The sequence below is a fragment of the Apodemus sylvaticus genome, chromosome 18 (genome assembly GCF_947179515.1).
Source record: "Apodemus sylvaticus chromosome 18, mApoSyl1.1, whole genome shotgun sequence".
Classification (NCBI taxonomy): domain Eukaryota; kingdom Metazoa; phylum Chordata; class Mammalia; order Rodentia; family Muridae; genus Apodemus; species Apodemus sylvaticus.
The window spans coordinates 24,794,430-24,812,317 of NC_067489.1; the positions used below are offsets into that span (position 1 = coordinate 24,794,430).

At 44.2% G+C, this 17,888-nt stretch overlaps 1 protein-coding gene across 2 annotated transcripts; it reads right to left on the minus strand.

Annotated features, from left to right (window-relative positions):
• Positions 1–9,160: 9,160 nt before the first annotated feature.
• On the minus strand, positions 9,161–16,163 carry Chrna6 (cholinergic receptor nicotinic alpha 6 subunit). 2 transcript variants are annotated; one of them, XM_052162391.1, is made up of 6 exons: positions 16,085–16,163; positions 14,418–14,557; positions 13,535–13,579; positions 12,407–12,516; positions 11,317–12,295; positions 9,161–9,292 (listed from the first exon to the last, which is right to left on the minus strand). In XM_052162391.1, exons 1-6 carry the CDS (start codon positions 16,161–16,163, stop codon positions 9,161–9,163), a joined length of 1,485 nt encoding a protein of 494 aa, XP_052018351.1. The 2 variants fall into 2 exon arrangements, with proteins under 2 accessions (XP_052018351.1, XP_052018352.1); XM_052162392.1 differs by lacking the exon at positions 13,535–13,579.
• Positions 16,164–17,888: the final 1,725 nt, after the last annotated feature.

Sequence of the window (17,888 nt, forward strand, 5' to 3'; positions counted from 1 at the left end):
GTAAAGGCAGTGTCTCCAAAGCCTGAGGATCTGAGTTCAATACCCATAACACACCTGGTGGAAGGAGAGAATTGACTTCTGTTTAGGTGTCCTTCAACACCACCCCCCCCCAAATGCCTTAGCATATGTGTGTGCACACACAGAGTCTCTGATTCGTTTTTTTCTCTCTTTCTCTCTTTCTACACACACACACACACACACACACACACACACACACATACACACACACACACACACAAAAGAAAGTGAAGACATTTTAACTTCACATGTATAGGAAGAAAAATCTGTGGGCAAAACTTGTTAGTTGATTCTAGTTGATTTGCTAAGAAGACCTGTGCAGATGGACAGTTTCTTGAGTGCTAGTTGATCCTAGTTGATTTGCTAGGAAGACCTGTGCAGATGGACAGTTTCTTGAGTTGGCCTCCTTGTTTGACTCTCAGCTCTCACCCTTCATGCCCTGGGTGAAGGTGGTCTTCACAGAACACAACTCCGCAGACCTCCCTGTCTCTGGCGTTTCTCTTTGCACTATGTGATTCCAAACACGATTGTTCTCGATTGTTCTGTTCAGTGAGGGCCAGTTCCTTACGTGTGCCTGTGTCATCTCCATCACAACCCCAATGTGTCTAATAGTCTGAGTGTGTAGACAAGGCTTATTTAATGCATTTTCATTAAACCAGACACTAGAAGGTTTTTTAAAAAAATAAAATTTAACTTGACTGAGTTGACTGAGACAGTTGACTGAGACAGACACAGATACTTACACCCAACCATTGGAATGAAGCTGGGGACTCCTGTGGTTAAATTAGGGAAAGGCTGGAAGAAACTGAGGATGAGGGTGACTCCACAGGAATACCAGCAATCTCAACTAACATGGACTCCTGAAATCTATCAGACACTGAGTTACCAACCAGGCAGCATACATGAGCTGGTCAGAGAGAGGCCCCTGACAAATATACAGCAGAGGACTGCCTGATCTGGTCTCAGTAGAAGACACACCTAACTTTCAGTAGACTTGAGACCCCAGGGAGGGGCTTGGTGAGGGGCGGGGTGAATGTCTTCTTGGAGACAGGGAAGAGGAGGAATGGGATGATGAACCGTGGAAGGGTGGACTGGGAGGGGGAAAACAACTAGAATGTAAAAAATTTTTAAAATAGTGTTTATATATACATACATACATACATACATACATACATACATACATATATATTTATAATTTAAGTATAATATTTCTTCTTTCCCTCCAAAATGTTATGTATATTCCTCACTCTTTCAAACTTATGACTTCTTTTGTCCACTAATTGCTATTGCATAAATATATGTATATGTGTGTATATATATATATATATACATACATATATATATTCCTAAATATAACCTGTTCAGTCTGTATAATCTTACCTGCATGTATGACTTCACACCTGATCATTTGGCACTGCGCAACCCACTGGGATAGCCTTCCCTGGGGAAGAGCACCTTTCCTCTTCTCAGCTTTCCTTAGTCACCTGTGGTTGTGTGTGGTTGAGGCTCACCCCTCCTACCCCCTGTCCAATTAGACACGCTCATTGGAGTCATCCTTGTTGAGCAGACATCGGTGAGACTATGGATGTGGCTTCTGATATTCTAGGAGACATAATCTCACAGCACATTCACTGACCCTCTGACACTTACAATCCCTCTTCCATCTTTGGTAAAGGCCCAGAGTTTTCAGCATGAGAATGTTTTGTAGGTGTGTCAATTGGGACTGGGCTTCACCACCCTGCATTTTGATTGGTTGTGGTTTTCTGTAGTTGTGTCTGTTGTAAAGAGAAGTTTCCTTGATGAGGGCTGAAGCCTACACTTATCTGTGGGTGGAAGGACAAATGTTTACAGATTGTTTTTTTTTTTATTCGATATATTTTTTATTTACATTTCAAATGATTTCCCCTTTTCTAGACCCCCACTCCCTGAAAATCCCATAAACCCCTTTCCCTCCCCCTGTTTAGAGATCGTGCTGGCTTGGAAAATTAATGTTGTGATTCTTCTCCAGTAGCCATGATTTCACTAGCACGATGTAGTTAGCTAGGTTTTCAGCACCAGGTATTAGTTTCCTCTTGTTGAATGGGTTTTAAGTCCAGCTAGAGAGTTGTTGGTTACCACCAAGTTATGTACACTGCTACTGAACCTTTAGGGTTACCATGACTTGCTTGTCACTGATGTAGTTCGTCAATGTCATAGCTGGGTAGGACTGTTGGTTGCCTCACTCTTTGGAAGCTTCCGTGGTAACTTCTGGATACCATAAGTGTTTTGTTAGATTATCTGCATGGCTTCCTCTTGTGTGGCCTGTCCCAACATGTCTAGCTCTGCACATTGTTTTTAATGTGCACCTTGAAAGAATTCTTACATGAGAACATTTCCAAAACAATATTGTCATGTTTACCAAAACAGTTCATTGATGTTTTTCTGCCTCAGATGTACTTTAGCTTTGCAGTTAGCTATCTAGAACAGGACCTGGAGCTGGGTCACATGGTTTTGCTTTCTAAATCCATTTCTGTCTCTTTCTTGGCAATGGTTTTCATGGGAAGACTTCTACTATCACCAAGAATGTCTCACCTTTTCATTTCTGAGTCTGCTTGCTTCAGATGTCATCTGGCTTGTTTCTTTGTCCCTTGAGTTCTCTATAGTCTAAGGTTACAACAGTGATCCCGACTGTACTTCTGCGTTCTTATCATTGGCCAGAATATATCACAGGAGGCAATGTGGACCCACTTTGCAGCCTAACAGCACTCATGCTCTCTGGTTGCCATGTCATTATTGCTATTATTAATTACTGAAATCAGATGGTGACAGTTTGATGTCATCACTGTGTCTAATAGTCAGCTGGGTAGCACAGCCTGTGGCCAAGGTACACAGCCAACTTACAATACCCATGGTCTTGAACCCTGTAAAGATGGTATCTAATTAGACACACGGACCACTGTAATTTCCAGAGTACAATGTTGAGATGGACCTTTTGATTGTCTCAAAGTTCTATCTCTGAAGTAAGTAGTATTGTGTATTAAAACCAGTTCACTTAATTATGATGACGGCTATTTCTCTTTAACCCAACATGTACTCCCTTCTTCACTATACTTTTTGTTCAGTATGTCAATAAAATAACAGTGAAAATAAAAGTGGCTCGTGGTTAGTCTTTGAACACTTATCAGAAAGCAGCTAATGTGGATCATCAAGGCTCTGTAGAAGTCAGTTCAGACATGCATCAGAGCCCTTGAGCCCTGGGCAGCAAGGGGGATTCAGACAAACCTGAAGATTATAGTATCTGACGGTATCCAGAAGAACATGCAACAGTGTGATAAACAAATCAAGTAACCTAGAATAGCCCAAGGAAGATGCCTTTTATTGTTATTTGAATATGAAGAGAACCCCCAGGTAATGTATTTAAAGACAGCTAAAAAGGCCTAGCTGGAAGAAATGGTTTTCTAAGGGTGGGGCTTGAGGTCTCTTATACAGACGAATTTCCTGATCTTTCTGCTTCCTGATTCTGGAGGCAATGTGGCCAACTGCCCCATGTTCCTGTTGCCATGGATTCCTCGCCATGATAGATGTACTGGCTGGTTGTGTGTGTTAACTTGACACAGATTGGAGTTATCACAGAGAAAGGAGCTTCAGTTGGGGAAGTGCTTCCATGAGATCCAGCTGTGGGGCATTTTCTCAATTAGTGATCAAGGGGAGAGGGCCCCTTCTGGGTGGTACCATCCTTGGGCTGGTAGTCTTAGGTTCTATAAGAAAGCAAGGCAGGGGAAGCAAGCCAGTAAGGAACATCTCTCCATGGCCTCCGCATCAGTTCCTGCTTCCTGACCTGCTTGAGTTCCAGTCGTGACTTCCTTTAGTGATGAACAGCTGTGTGGAAGTGTAAGCTGAATAAACCCTTTCCTTCCTAACTTGCTTCTTGGTCATGATGTTTCGTGCAGGAATAGAAACCCTGACTAAGACAAATTGGTACCGGAATCGTGGGGTTTTCCTGTGACAACCTGACCATGTTTTGGGAAGGACTGTGGAAGAACTTTGGAACTATGAGCTAGAAGAGCCATTAGGATGTTAAGAGCTCTGTGGGATCTTGTGTAGGACTTTGGAAGATAATGTTTAGAACAGTGCAGAAGATGGAGGCCTGGCTTGTGAAATTTCAGAGGGAAGTTTAAAGACTCTTATTAGGGCCATGTTTTGATTGAGAAGATTTTGTGGTTTTGGTTAGCTGGGGCTGAAACAAATCTGATTAACAAGATACCAGAACCACTAAAGCAAACCTTTGTGTTACTGGGACTATTGATGCTGGTTAGCTGGATCTAAGAAACTAGCGGTGATTATGAAGAGACCAGCATCACTGAGGTGAAATCTTCTGGGTTGTTTTTTGAGAGCACAGAGGCTGTGTTATAGAGATAGCCACAGTTGTACTTTGTGCTGTGAATGGACTTGGTACCGTGTAAGGGTCATTCAAGTGGTACTGGTTTTGAAGGCATGAAGGAGTCATGAAGAGCAGCTGAGACTTGGCAATGTGAGAGGCCGTGGAAGGCCATTGGTGAAGGTGCACCCTCAGTTGCAATTGATGGCCCAGGACTGAAGGGGTCATGCATAGAAGATGAGGCTTGGCACCATGAAAAGAGCCTATGAGAGGCTATTGGTGAAGCCTAATTACAGTGGAAGATAGCAGCGTTTTGGAATTGCCAGTGCCATGCGATGACCACAAAGAACAGCAGCAGCAGTGGAGTACAGGCAGCTGGAGCCTAGAAGACAAGCTGTGTGCTACAAAGGGCAGAGCTGGAGAAGTGACCCAAGCCCTTGGAGGAGCCTGGAAGATTGTGAGTTGGATCCTAGACATTGAACCATTGGAGTTTGAATTTTGCCTTTGATTGTGACTGTGCCCTGATATGTTTCCCTCTTGAAGGAAGAAAGTATTATAGTGGAGCCCATAGTTAAGAGACTTTGAATTTTTAAAAGACTTTGAATTTTAAAAGATAGTGGATATTTTAAAGTGATTGAACTTTTAATATGTAAAGACTGTGGGACTTTAAAGTTATTTAGATCTTGGGGATGAATAAGAAAGTAAGGATTGAGGCTTAATAGTGATGTGTTTGTGTGCCAAGTTGACAAAGGGTCAATTGTACTGACTGGTTTTGTGTGTCAACTTGACACAGGCTAGGTTTATTATAGAGAAAGGAGCTTCAGTTGGGGGAAGTGCCTCCATGAGATCCAACGGTGGGGCATTTTTTCAATTAGTGATCAAGTGGGGGAGGGCCCCTTGTAGGTGGTACCATCACTGGGCTGGTATTCTTGGGTTCCTTAAGAGAGCAGGCTAAGCAAGCCAGGGGAAGCAAGTCAGTAAGAAACATCTCTCCATGGCCTCCGCACTAGCTCCTGCTTCCTGACCTGCTTGAGTTCCAGTCCTGACTTTCTTTAGTGATGAACAGCTGTGTGGAAGTGTAAGCTGAATAAACCCTTTCCTCTCCAATTTGCTTCTTGGTCATGATGCTTCATGCAGGAATAGAAACCCTGACTAAGACAATAGATTACAGCCAATTAAAAGCAAAACCAAATTTTTCATTCATTAAGTTGATTCTTGTCAAATACACAATTGTAGTAGTCAAGGAAGTAACTAATACAGGTTATAGTCAGTCTGATTAACAGATTATAATATTCTTCAATTTTAAAATCACTCTCAGAGGGGCTGGAGAAATGGCTCAGAGGTGAAGAGCACTGGCTGCTTTTCCAGAGGATCTAGGTTCAATTCCCAGTACCCACATGGCAGCTCACAACTATCTGTAACTCCAGTTCCAGGGAATCTAATATACTCTCACACAGATATAAATGTAGGCAAAACACCAATGTATATAAAATAAAAATAAATAAATTATAAAATCACTTTCAGGGTCACAAAGCCTTGAGTAAGAATCACCCTACTTCACTCTAATAGGACTGATGCTCCTGCTACAAGACATTGTGTGAGGGTGTGTAAAGGTGTGTAAGGTTGTGTGAGGATGTGTTGTTCATCCTTCCAATACTAGGATCCCAAATAAAGACCCTCCAGGGAGTCTTTGTCATAGGGGTGTCAGTCATATGGTCATTCTGACAGGAAAAGTTCTGCATCAACTTGCTTCACAGAACACAGGAGTTTAGTGTCCTTAGTCCCCAAGTCTGGAGAGAGAATGTCATCCCCACTCATTGGGACAGGCACAAGGTCCTTTTAGACATTTCTAAAGACCTACCTTTATTGTTTTTATGTAAGTATGTGTGTGTGTGTGTGTGTGTGTGTGTGTGTGAGTGTGTGTGCATGACTGTGTGTGTGTATGTGTGTGTATGTATGTATGTATGTATGTATGTATGTATGTATACAGATGTATGCTGCCTGTGGAGGGTAGAAAAGGCCATCAGATCCCTTGGAGCTGTAGCTACAGGTGGATGTGAACCACTTTCCGTGAGCTAGAAACTGAACTCTGGTCTTCTGGCAGAATAGCAACTCAATTCCTGATTAATCTTTCCAGCCCTCACTTGAGACATTTTTAAACATCAGCTGGAAATTATTTGTGTGTGTATACATGAGACAGAGAGATAGAGAGACAGACAGAGACAGAGAGAGAGGGAGGGAGGGAGAGATAGAGACAGAGAGAGAGAGAGAGAGAGAAAGAGAGAGAGAGATTATCTCTGGGGAAGAATGACTGGATGGTTAACTTGCCCAGAGTGGTATAACAAAAATTGATTAGCTAGGGAGGTGATTCAGCAGTCAAAGCACTTATTCTACAAGGAAGAAGGCTGGAGTTTGGATGGAATACAAGTGAATGTCAGGTGGGTATGACAGCTTGCCTGTAACTCCAGCCTTAGAAAGCAGATAGGGGCCATGCCTGGAACAAGCTGGCAGTAGACTAGCCAGCCATATCAGTTAACTCTGGTTTGATTGAGAGGCCTGCCTCAGTGAACAAGGTGGATAGTGACCAGGGACTATTATAGAAATTAAAAGCCTTAAACACATATTTCAGAGTTTATTTCATGCTCCTTTATAGATTTTCAGCCCATACTTTCTTCTATTATTCTGAATAAATGTTGTGACTTCCTTTCCACCCCCAAACATGGTACACTTTCTTTTAAAGGTGTATTGCTAGCTTGTTTAATATAGAATGTTTTGATAATTGCTAATTTCTATGAAGCTGAGCCAGAAAGTATGAAGAATTGTCAACCATTAAAGAATACTCAAGCATGAGACATTCAGATGTGTTTCCTCTGGCCCCTACTTAAAGTTAACCTTAACTTTCTTTCTTAAAAAACAGTTCACAAAATGTATATGCTAACATTTGATGGAGATTGTGTTTTCACAGTGTATGAGGAACCTCTGTAGCCCAACAACACAAATGTCCTAATTTAAAACAAAACAAAACAAAAATGAACCAGCAACTCCCCAGGCCACATGGTTGGCCACCCAGATCTACAGGAGGTTGGAGGTACCATCCAATGAATCTTCTTGGTGTAGCTAGATGAATATTATAGCACAGGTCAAGGTGGTTCTCAACCTGCAGAGCATTTGTGGGAAGTCCTGTGTACTTAGCATCCCTGAGGATCTCAGAGATCCGTTTTCATATTGTCCAGTATGAACCAGATCACATCAATCCACCCACCTGTCATAAAGCTACCGGGTGAGAGGTATTGCTGTCTCTGCAGCCTCATCCTGAAAGGGGACCAGGTGTCTATCTTTAAAGGATCACATTTCATCATCCATGCCTTGTAAATTTTGCTGACAGTGTATTGAGACAATAGGATTAGAAGGTAAAATTGGAACCATGAAATTAACTATGCACACGAACAAGGATTTGCTAGGGGAGGAAAACTGGAACTAAAAACAGCTCCCCCCCTTTTAAATGAGTGGCTGTCTAATACTTCTCTAGGCTGTCACAGCCACACAAGTAATTGGAGTGGAGCACAACATATATCCCACAGTCTCCCACTCAGAAAGGAAATGGCTCCAAATGGCACAAGATTAAAATTTCATATCAATTTTATTTCATATCCATGCAGTGAGCTAGTGAAGGGCTCATGGGAAAAAGCTACACAGACATCCATTTGAAACACAAGAATGGTTTTAGGTTTTCCCAACTGTTTTCTTCTGTTTGGGTTGCTAACTATATTCTCCACTACCTGGTCCTATAGTTCTTTGCATTCATGGCTTTTCTAAGAGGCTGTAACTTTACAAGGGAAAGATTCTATGTTACCCCTTGTAGCACCTACCACAGTACTGGGGCCAGCCAAATGTCCTGCCAGGACAATACTTCTTTGATTTGGATTACCCTCAAAGACATGTGTTAGAGACTGATTCCTCCACACTATTGGGAGGGAGTAGAGCTTCTAGGAAGGGATGCCTTGTAGGAAGATGTCAAGTCATTGGGGCATGCCTGTGAAAGGAATATTGGTCCTCTAGTGTCTTCCTCTCCTTTTGCTTTCTTTGTAGCTGCCATGGAGTGGACAGCCATTCCTTTACTAGGCATGATGCTTTGCCTCATCAAAAGTCCAGAGGCAACAGGGCCTCGTGATCATGGGCTAAGTCCTCTAAGACCATGAGCTCATATAAACATCATCCTTTTACATCTATCATCTCAGTGATTTTCACACTGACAGAAAGCCAATAGGACCACGGATTGAATAGTCTGCTAAGGGAGATGCTGTTTTCTTCTTTGACTACTACACGTGTCGGATAATAGTGTGAGTGACATCACAGAGACATGCACAAGAAAGTAGGGTCCTGTAGCAGACAGGTGTGTTGCAAATATCAGCTGCATTCTCGAGTTTCTTGCTAGTCATGCACATCACTGCAATAACCAGCAGGAGCTTTAGATACAAGCCAATCACCTTTCAGTGTGGCCTGACTCTGAGCCTAGCTCTGGGAGGGGCCCATTGTGTTTCTTGAGACAAAGCATGAAAGCATAGAGAAGCTGACTTAGTCCTCCTAGCATAGGACCACTGCCAGCTCTGAGCTCCAAGGGGGTAAAACACCCATTGTAATGAAGACAAGTATTCAGGTTCCTAAGGTTGCAGCAATGCCCACCCCTTTCTTGTCTTGGTTTAGGAGATTGTGTAGTTGGCCTTTCCTTGTAGTTAATAGTTACACAACATCTAAAAGATCTAGAAGGTAAAAGGAAAATACCAATTAAGCTTTTCCTGTGTTCCCAAGCAGTGGCTGTAGAAATAGCCCCACAGTTCCGAACACACAGACGATTATAAATACCCAAAGAAAGACTCTGTCCACCACCATGGCCATGTATTTCCAGTCATCTTCTACCTGAAATGCAAACAAAAGATCAAGGCTAGCTTTCAAAAACAAGACTGTAAGAAAGCAGGCTATGTTTTATGAATATGTTTTTCAAAGCCATTTTCTCCAATCCATTCAGAAAACCAATTATTGCTATTATGTTTTCCTGCCCACCTGTGTGTCCTATGCGGTACTCATTGTCTAAGGAGGGTAGATGTACATCATTGGTGACTCATAGAGATGGCTATGAACTATGCCTTAGACTTTTGTGGCCTCTTTCCTGTGATAAAGGTCCTTTCCTGGTTCCAGGGACACTCCCCACAAAGTATCTGCTTGCGAGTCAAGCTCTTGTTACATGTGCACCAGGAGAGGCTGGCTGTTGGGGAATCTGAATGTGAATCAGTGACGGTACAGGCTGGAGAATGTCGGGGTACAGGCGAGGATCCCCTGCACAGGGATAAGCACCCTCTAGGCCACTAAGTGATGTTAACAGGGTGAGCTTATTGCATATCTGGAATCTTTCCAGTTTCAAACTTCTAGCCTTCTGCTATGGTCTCTGTGGGTTGTATACTAGGGGACCTGCCTGAACTGATAAATCAACTGTAAATGTATGTACTTCCTGAATTCTAAAAGATGTCAGCCTAGAGGAGAGCTCACTGGCCATTGCTGTCCTGTGATGTGTTATGATGGGCATTCTCAGCATCTCCCAGTATATATACAGGGTGGTTTTGGTGGGGTGGGGTGGCGGGGTCCTGATATTCTTTCCCTGTGAGTTACAGGTGTTGGGAGCTATAGGATGAAGTGACTCCAGATACCTGGCAAGAGCTTTTGGAAGCCTCAGACATGATATCTTTGAGTACTTGCTTTGGGGAAGGAGGAGCCAAGGTCTTGGCATTAGAGTGTGTGACATAGGAGCAGAATGTGTGCATGTTGAGCATATCTCCAACATGCCTTTAATTCATGTGTCCACCTCTAGTAGAAGAAGTCTGACCAGAGCTGCTGACTGCTAAGGGGTCAGCTGCAGCTGCTGGGGGTACTGACTGCTTTCACCACTGCAGCTGCAGGCAGTACCCCCATCAGTTCTTCTTTCCCTTGGGCAGTCTCTGTAGCTGCATGTATTACGGATGCTAATTATGTTCCTCATAAAACTATCTGTGTGTGAATGTCAGCCTGTAGCTTCTGGGAACCTGCCCCCAGTTGGTTCTGATTGGTAAATAAAGATGCCAACAATACAGCCAATAGCTGGAGAGGAGAGACAGAGGGGGGGGATTTTAGGATTTCCCAGTCATAGGGTGGAGGAGGAGAAGGAGGAGGGAGAGGGGAGGAAGAGGAGGTGGAGGAGGAGAAAGATTCATCATGGCGGGAGAGTATGGAGGAGAGGAGAGATGCCATGTCTGAGAAGAGTGCAGGACAGAGAGACATGGCCACCATGTGGAGTCAGGACAGTGCGGCCCAGAGGGCTGCCCAACTGGGTCTAAGGCAGTCAAGCCCGAAGACAGAATTAGGAAGTAAAAGTTTGGGATTATTGGTGGGAGGCATATTAACAGCATGGAGGTTAGGCAGTGGCTCAGCTATTATATTGTATAAGGTATTCAAGTATAAAGGCTGTGTGTATGTGTGTGTGTGTGTGTGTGTGTGTGTTCTTCATTTGTGAACGTAAACTATTAGAGCAGGTAGCAAACCTACCACTGGGATTTTGTTAATAATTATTTCTATAGTCTCTGTTCCCACCCTCACTTTGTCACCGTTGGATATGTTAGAGGTTTGCTCCACGAGGCAAGCTTGTCCCTCGTGTATACTGTAGCTAGATCTCACTGTTAGTAAACGCAGGCTGAAGATCTGTTGTAGGGCTACATATATCATCTCACTATAGCTCCCTAAACTCTAACCCAGGTTCCCCGTCCCCCGCCCCCCAGGCTGCATAATAACAGAGCTGGTCTAAGCTCCCTGACTGTTCCACATATATAACTCCCACAGATGCTCTGACTAATCTCCAAAGAGTCTGTGGGCCTGCTAGGGCTGCAGCTGGCTGGAGAAAAGGGGTTCGCTGTTACCTCCTTTGTTTCATTGTGGCTCTTCATGTTTTCTGCTATGAATTGAACACTATCGATCACATCTTCAACATCCGGCGAGTGCTCTGAATTCTCTGCCACCCACCGTGCAGGCTGCTGGCTCAACCTTCTCTTGCCAGGTACTGTCTCACTTGATTTTTGGCAGTGGTGGCACACCTTTAGAAGTCTGGGTTCTCCTCGATGAGTAAACTTGACCTTGGCAGGCCTCTTGGTATGGCTTTTGGGGTCCTTAACACCACCTGCCTCCTTCGTCTTGTCCAGAGGCCTCCTCATCATCAGAATGGAGGGGAACACCTGAAGGAAGATGGTCTTCACCCACTTGGGCATGGTGTGTGTGGCTGGGGTCCTGTAGTGTATATTCAGCACAAACACGGTCACCACAATGGACAGCGTGACAAAGATCATGGTGAACAGTAGATACTCACCCACCAGTGGGATCACAAGAGACGTGGATGGGATGGTCTCTGTAATCACCAGCAAAAAGACACTTAGAGAAAGCAGAACAGAGATGCAAAGAGTCACTTTCTCGCCACAGTCGGAAGGAAGGTAAAAGACCAGTACAGTGAGAAAGGAAATGAAGAGGCAGGGAATGATGAGGTTGATGGTGTAAAACATGGGCAACCTCCTGATGTAGAAGGAGTAGGTTATATCTGTGTAAATCTCTTCACAGCAGTTGTACTTGATGTCGTGCTTGTAGCCAGAGGCATCGACAATTTCCCATTCACTGTTTTCCCAAAAATCGCTCATGTCCACTTTAGAACCAATGATGAGAAGGTCGATTTTTGCCTTGTCGTAACTCCAGGAACCGAACTTCAGGGAGCAGTTTTGATGATCAAACGGGAAGAAGGTGATATCCATAGGACAGGAGCTCTTAAAGATGGCTGGTGGGGTCCAGGTTATCACCCCATCATACTTGAGAAGAGCTTTGGTCTTGCCTTCAACCTGGAAGTCTCCAACGGCACTGGAAGCAAAAACACACACTCGTGAGCAGCACTGTGTGTCCCTCTGCTGTGGGTCAACCAGGGCCAAAAGATTTTGGAAATCAACTGGGAATCTGTCTAGCTGCACATACTTGTTGTACAGGACAATGTCAGGCTTCCAGATGTTGTCTGCTGGAACACGAAGTGTCTCGATACCGTCATACTCTGTCGGATCCCAACACAGTCTGTAGTCCTTCCAGATCTAAAAGAAGTGGAGCTTTGGTTTTTCATGGGGGTGGTTTTTAGCATTTGTTAAATTTGTTCTTTAGCAATTTCATATGTATAAATTAGGTGTTCTGGTTAGTGTCCAGTGGCCCTCTCTGAACCCTACCCCAACCCCTCTTCCTCCCTTCCCCCCTTACAGGCCCATTCCACTTTTTTTTTTTTGTTTGTTTGTTTTTCAAGACAGGGTTTCTCTGTATAGCCCTGGTTGTCTTGGAACTCACTTTGTAGACCAGGCTGGCCTCGAACTCAGAAACCCACCTGCCTCTGCCTCCCAAGTGCTGGGATTACTGGCTCCCATTCCACTTTTAAAAATGAATACGAATCCCTTTGGAGAGGGATTCATAGCTTCCCCACATGTTTATATTGGTTCCACAATTTTGTTGATTAAAAAGTAAGATATTTTTTGACGAATACATCAATTTCTATCAAAAGTAGGGAATTACAGCCATGGGCACAGGGGGCTAAATAGCTGAGCTGATTTTGGCATATGTATAACATGCTAACTGGCTAAGGTTTTACATCGTGTTTCATGGACTCTGTCCAAATTGGAGTAGTAACTCATTTTTACCAATAAAATCATAATTCGTATGCATGAGGATGAATCCATTACAAACACCGTGTATACCATTCAGACTTTTAAGAGCAGAGGCGGTATAACTTGTAATGTACATTCTCCAGACCTCAACCTACTGGCCTCCTGGAGCTATCAAAGAGGAAAGCAAGCACCAGATTTGGGACTTCAGTAAGTGATAAGAAGAGAACTAACTGGGAGCTTAAAGTAGAAAGGCCAGAGGGCTGCATCTCAGACACCAGGCTCTGCCCAGGTGCTGCCTGTATTAAGCTAGCTGCAACCAGAGCAGACTCAAGGATTAGGAGATGGTACCGCAAAGGATATTCTTTGTCTATCATAGGTTGGGGAGTGAAAAAGTTAATGCAGGTGGCTTTATCACTGAGCAGACACATTCTGCCACCGTCCAAAGGCGGGAGACACATACGTGACGCAGCCACAGATTGGTCTCCAAAATCTGGTTGACTTCATCCTGGAAGGGAGAAATAATATTTTCAGTCTCAACTCAAGAATTATGGCTAAAAATAGACAAGTATAAGTTATCTGTGCTAATGAAGGCGGGTATGAGAGCTATTTAACTGGAACAGAAATCTGGGATGTTTACCCTTGTTCCTGCTCTGTTGACTTAGAAATGACCCATGGCCTTAAAATACTGATCAAAGATCTTTCAGATCTCACCTCCTCTGTGAATCTTTTCTCACCCCCTTGGCCCATAAAGCCTCCTGATTTCAAATGCACTAGTTTCTGGAAAAGCTGCAATAAACTGGCAGACATGGTGTGATGGTTTGTATACGCTTGGTCCAGGGAGTGGCACTATTAGAAGGTGTGGCCCTGTGGAGTGGGTGTATAGGCTATAAGACCCCCTCCCCCCATCCTAGCTGCCTGGGAGTCAGTATTCTGCTAGCAGCCTTCAGATGAAGATGTAGAACTCTCAGCTTCTCTTGCACCATGCCTGCCTGGATGCTGCCATGTTCCTGCCTTGATGATAATGGACTGAATCTCTGAAACTGTAAGCCAGCCCCAATTAAATGTCATCCTTATAAGAGTTGCCTTGGTCATGGTATCTGTTCACAGCAGTAAAACCCTTACAAGGACACATGGCTTAGAAAGGGTATTACACATAAATCACCTCTAATCATGCAAAACCTGAACAAAGATGGCATGATGCAGGGCCATGAAGGACCCTTCACATGCAATCTTGAATTCCCATTAAGTTGCATGATGGACTTCTGTGCTTATCAGGTGTCTAAAGTGTAAGAATGTTGGGCCCTCAGCCCTCTGGGAACTCTGCAGGAGTCTGAGGCACTTACCACATTGGCCAGTTGCGTGATTGCCAATTCAAAATGCACCATGACAGGATCGGAAACATTTTCCACTGGCCGGATGAAGCGGTTGTAGTGAGCAAACAGTGTGTGGAAGAGTTGTTCTTCAGACGCACAGCCTGTGCTGCCTGTGTGGCCGGACACAGGAGAGCATTAGGGGAGAGCTGTGGGAAGCTCTGAGCTGGCTCCTCTCCTGGCCCCAGGCCTAGTGTCTTAGTCAGAAAATCTCCCCACTGTACCAGCTCGGCCTACTCCTACCTGTGCTAGGCAGCTAGACCCCACCCCCTTTAACCTTCTTGCTCTATGTCACCACCGAGATAAAATAACTACACAGACATTGAAGAACTAGTGTAATGTCCCCAAAGTGATCCTGCGGGCACTGTAAGTGTCATGGGATAGAAAGTCATGAGGAAGGATATTTTTATGTCACCAAACACACATTCAGCTGGGATTCTGGAGGTCTGTCTGTAATCGGCAAGGCATTCTGCTGGAGCCCTCTCCAAGAAAACACAGCGCCCAATCATTGCCTCAGTCTTCAAAAGCTGCCCCCTTTAGAAAAACAGACTCTGGAATCACACACTTTTAGATCTGTGAGAAGGGACATTTATTAAAGTAACTTCACCTATCCTTTAAAAGCAATTGGAAATTGGTTCTCAGTACCCCCTTTAGCCATTAAATTCTGGACAGCAGTGCTACCGTGTCTCCAGTTCTCAAAGAAAGCATTAGCTTCTTGCCTACAATTTGCACCCCTCACTTCTCAACACCTCCCCTGAAATACTTTCCTAAAGTTGGATCTGTACAATTCAGATTTGACACCGTAAATAGGGGGAGAGAGAGTTGGGGGAGAGGGAGGAATGAATGGTTTTGAAAGAGAGTGGTCGCTGTGTTCTCAGTGAAGCTGCTTCATGCATCCATTTGAAGTGCTGAATGCTGGGATACCAGCAGGAAAGAAACCTTTGACCTGTCACCCCGTCATTCTCTCCTGTGTAATTAACCGGGATGAAAGCATTGCTCCAGAAGATAGCGCCAAGCTCTCCTGGCTGCTGTTACTGTTTCCTCCCTTGGAGGCTCTGGAGGAGCTCATCATCAGCACCCCCTGAAAACTCAGAGTGGGATGTGTGCGTGTGTGCCTGTGAGCCTGTGTGACTTGTTCTTGTGTGTGTGTGTGTGTGTGTGTATGTATGTATGTATGTGTGTGCTGGTGCGTGTGCGTCTGCTCAGTGCAGCAGCTGGGTCTGAGTCAATTTATAAAACAAGCAAGTTCACTCTTAGTATAGACAATGAGACAGGTTTCCCAAATGAGGAGGACAATTATGAACATTGGTAGGGTTCCCAGGCTGTATAATAAATGCCAGCTAACAAATTACTATTTGAAAAATACATTACATTTTACTACCAATAAGTAAATGGAGCATATTGATAGCATAAATGGCTACGAAAGCAGATGATTTTATGCTAATTGCAAGTTTTAGTTAGAAAGATGAAATATGACTTACAGTATAATTCAATGTTTTCCCTACCTTAATTCCCAAATCTCATCTGTTCGGTTAAACGTAACTAATGAAAGTCCTCTAATTTGGATCCAGACAAGATGAGAAAGGAAAGGAAATGCACATAACTAATTACATTCTAGGACATAAGCCGCAATAACTCACCTTTAAAGAAAGCCAAGAATCCACATAGCCACAGACACAAACCCGAGTGAAGGTATCCCCAGTCCCGGCTGTTCAGCATGATAGAAGCACTGGAATACGATTCTACAGAGGGCTGTGGAAAACTCAGAGGCTGTGGAAAACTCAGAGGCTGTCCGTCAGCTGCAGGAATCAGACCACGAAAGCCTCAGGAAGCTCCCGGAAGTCCACACGGAGCTTCTGTGAAGTGAAAACACCGGGCATCACACAGCTGCTCCCCGCATCCCAGGCTGAAACAGATGTGAAGGGCAAGGAAAGCCAACACTGCTGCCTCGCCTGGCTGTCACACGTCCTGTCATCCTAGTCCTCTGTGCAGGGAAGAGGAAGAAAGGCGGCAGGCTGAGAAACTAGGCAGACAAGTCCCTGCAGTCTCGCCCACTAGTGCTTAGGGCAGGGGTTCTAAACCTTCCTAAGGCTGCAACTTTTTAATACAGCTCTGCATGTTGTGGTGACCCCCCCCCCCCCCGGAAAGCATAAAATTAGTTTGTTGCTACGTCAAAACTGCAATCCTTCTACGGTTGTGAATCATAATATAAATATCTGTTTTCTGATGGTCTTAGGTGACCCCTTGTGAAAGGTCGTTTGACCCTAAAGGGTTGGGACCTGGGATTGAGAACCACTGCTTTAGTGAGCTAAGCACATCATATTTATTTGGCTCCTGTTACAGGAAGAATTTACACTCATCCGTAAAGGATAGTCACATAGTTTGCTGTCTCACTGAAGCTTAGCAGTTCGGAATCGGTCTGAGATAACCCCTAGTTCCTCTCCACCGGGATTGTTCACAGGGCACTTTGGCGGCTGCTTTAGTTTTCTTTTTTTTTCTTTTTTTTTATTGATATATTTTTTATTTACATTGCAAATGATTTCCCCTTTTCTGGGTCCCCACTCCCCGCAAGTCCCATAAGCCCTCTTCCGTCCCCCTATTCTTCCATCCACCCCCTCCTACTTCCCTGTTCTGGAATTCCCCTATACTCTTGCACTGAGTCTTTCCAGAACCAGGGGTCACTTCTCCATTCTTTTTGGACATCATTTAATATGTGGATTATGTCCTGGGTATTCAAAGTTTCTAGGCTAATATCCACTTATCAGTGAGTGCATACCATTATTTATCTTTTGAGACTGAATTAACTCACTTAGTATGATGTTCTCCAGCTCCATCCATTTGTCTAAGAATTTCATGAATTCATTGTTTCTAATGGCTGAATAGTACTCCATTGTGTAAATATACCACATTTTTTTATCCATTCCTCCGTTGAAGGACACCTAGGTTCTTTCCAGCTTCTGGCTACTACAAATAGGGCTGCTATGAACATAGTGCTGCATGTGTCCTTATTGCATGCTGAAGAATCCTCTGGATATATGCCCAGTAGTGGTATAATAGGGTCCTCAGGAAGTGATATGCCCAGTTGTCTGAGGAACTGCCAGACTGATTTCCAAAGTGGTTGCACCATTAATCATTAGGGAAATGCAAATCAAAACAACCCTGAGATTTCACCTCACACCAGTCAGAATGGCTAAGGTCGAAAACTCAGGAGACAGCAGGTGTTGGCGAGGATGTGGAGAAAGAGGAACACTCCTCCACTGCTGGTGGGATTGCAAGATGGTGTTTTAGTTTTCTGATGCCAGCTCTCCAAGTACCTCACTCACTCTCCTGAGTGCTGCTGTGACCCTGATCAGGCGAGAGGTCAAATGTCAAAGACTGAGGGGAACAACCATCACTGGATAGTTTCCTGTTTGATTATCTGGGGTTGATTGGGTTTCTGCCATT

Excerpts from the sequence above, each read along its gene's own strand:
- Chrna6 (XM_052162391.1), bottom strand. The coding sequence starts at position 16,163 with ATGCTGAACAGCCGGGACTGGGGATACCTTCACTCGGGTTTGTGTCTG. Across the intron at positions 14,558-16,084 it reads ATTCTTGGCTTTCTTTAAAG|GCAGCACAGGCTGTGCGTCT; the intron begins GTGAGTTATTGC and ends CCGGCCACACAG. Across the intron at positions 12,517-13,534 it reads CCAATCTGTGGCTGCGTCAC|ATCTGGAAGGACTACAGACT; the intron begins GTATGTGTCTCC and ends CACTTCTTTTAG.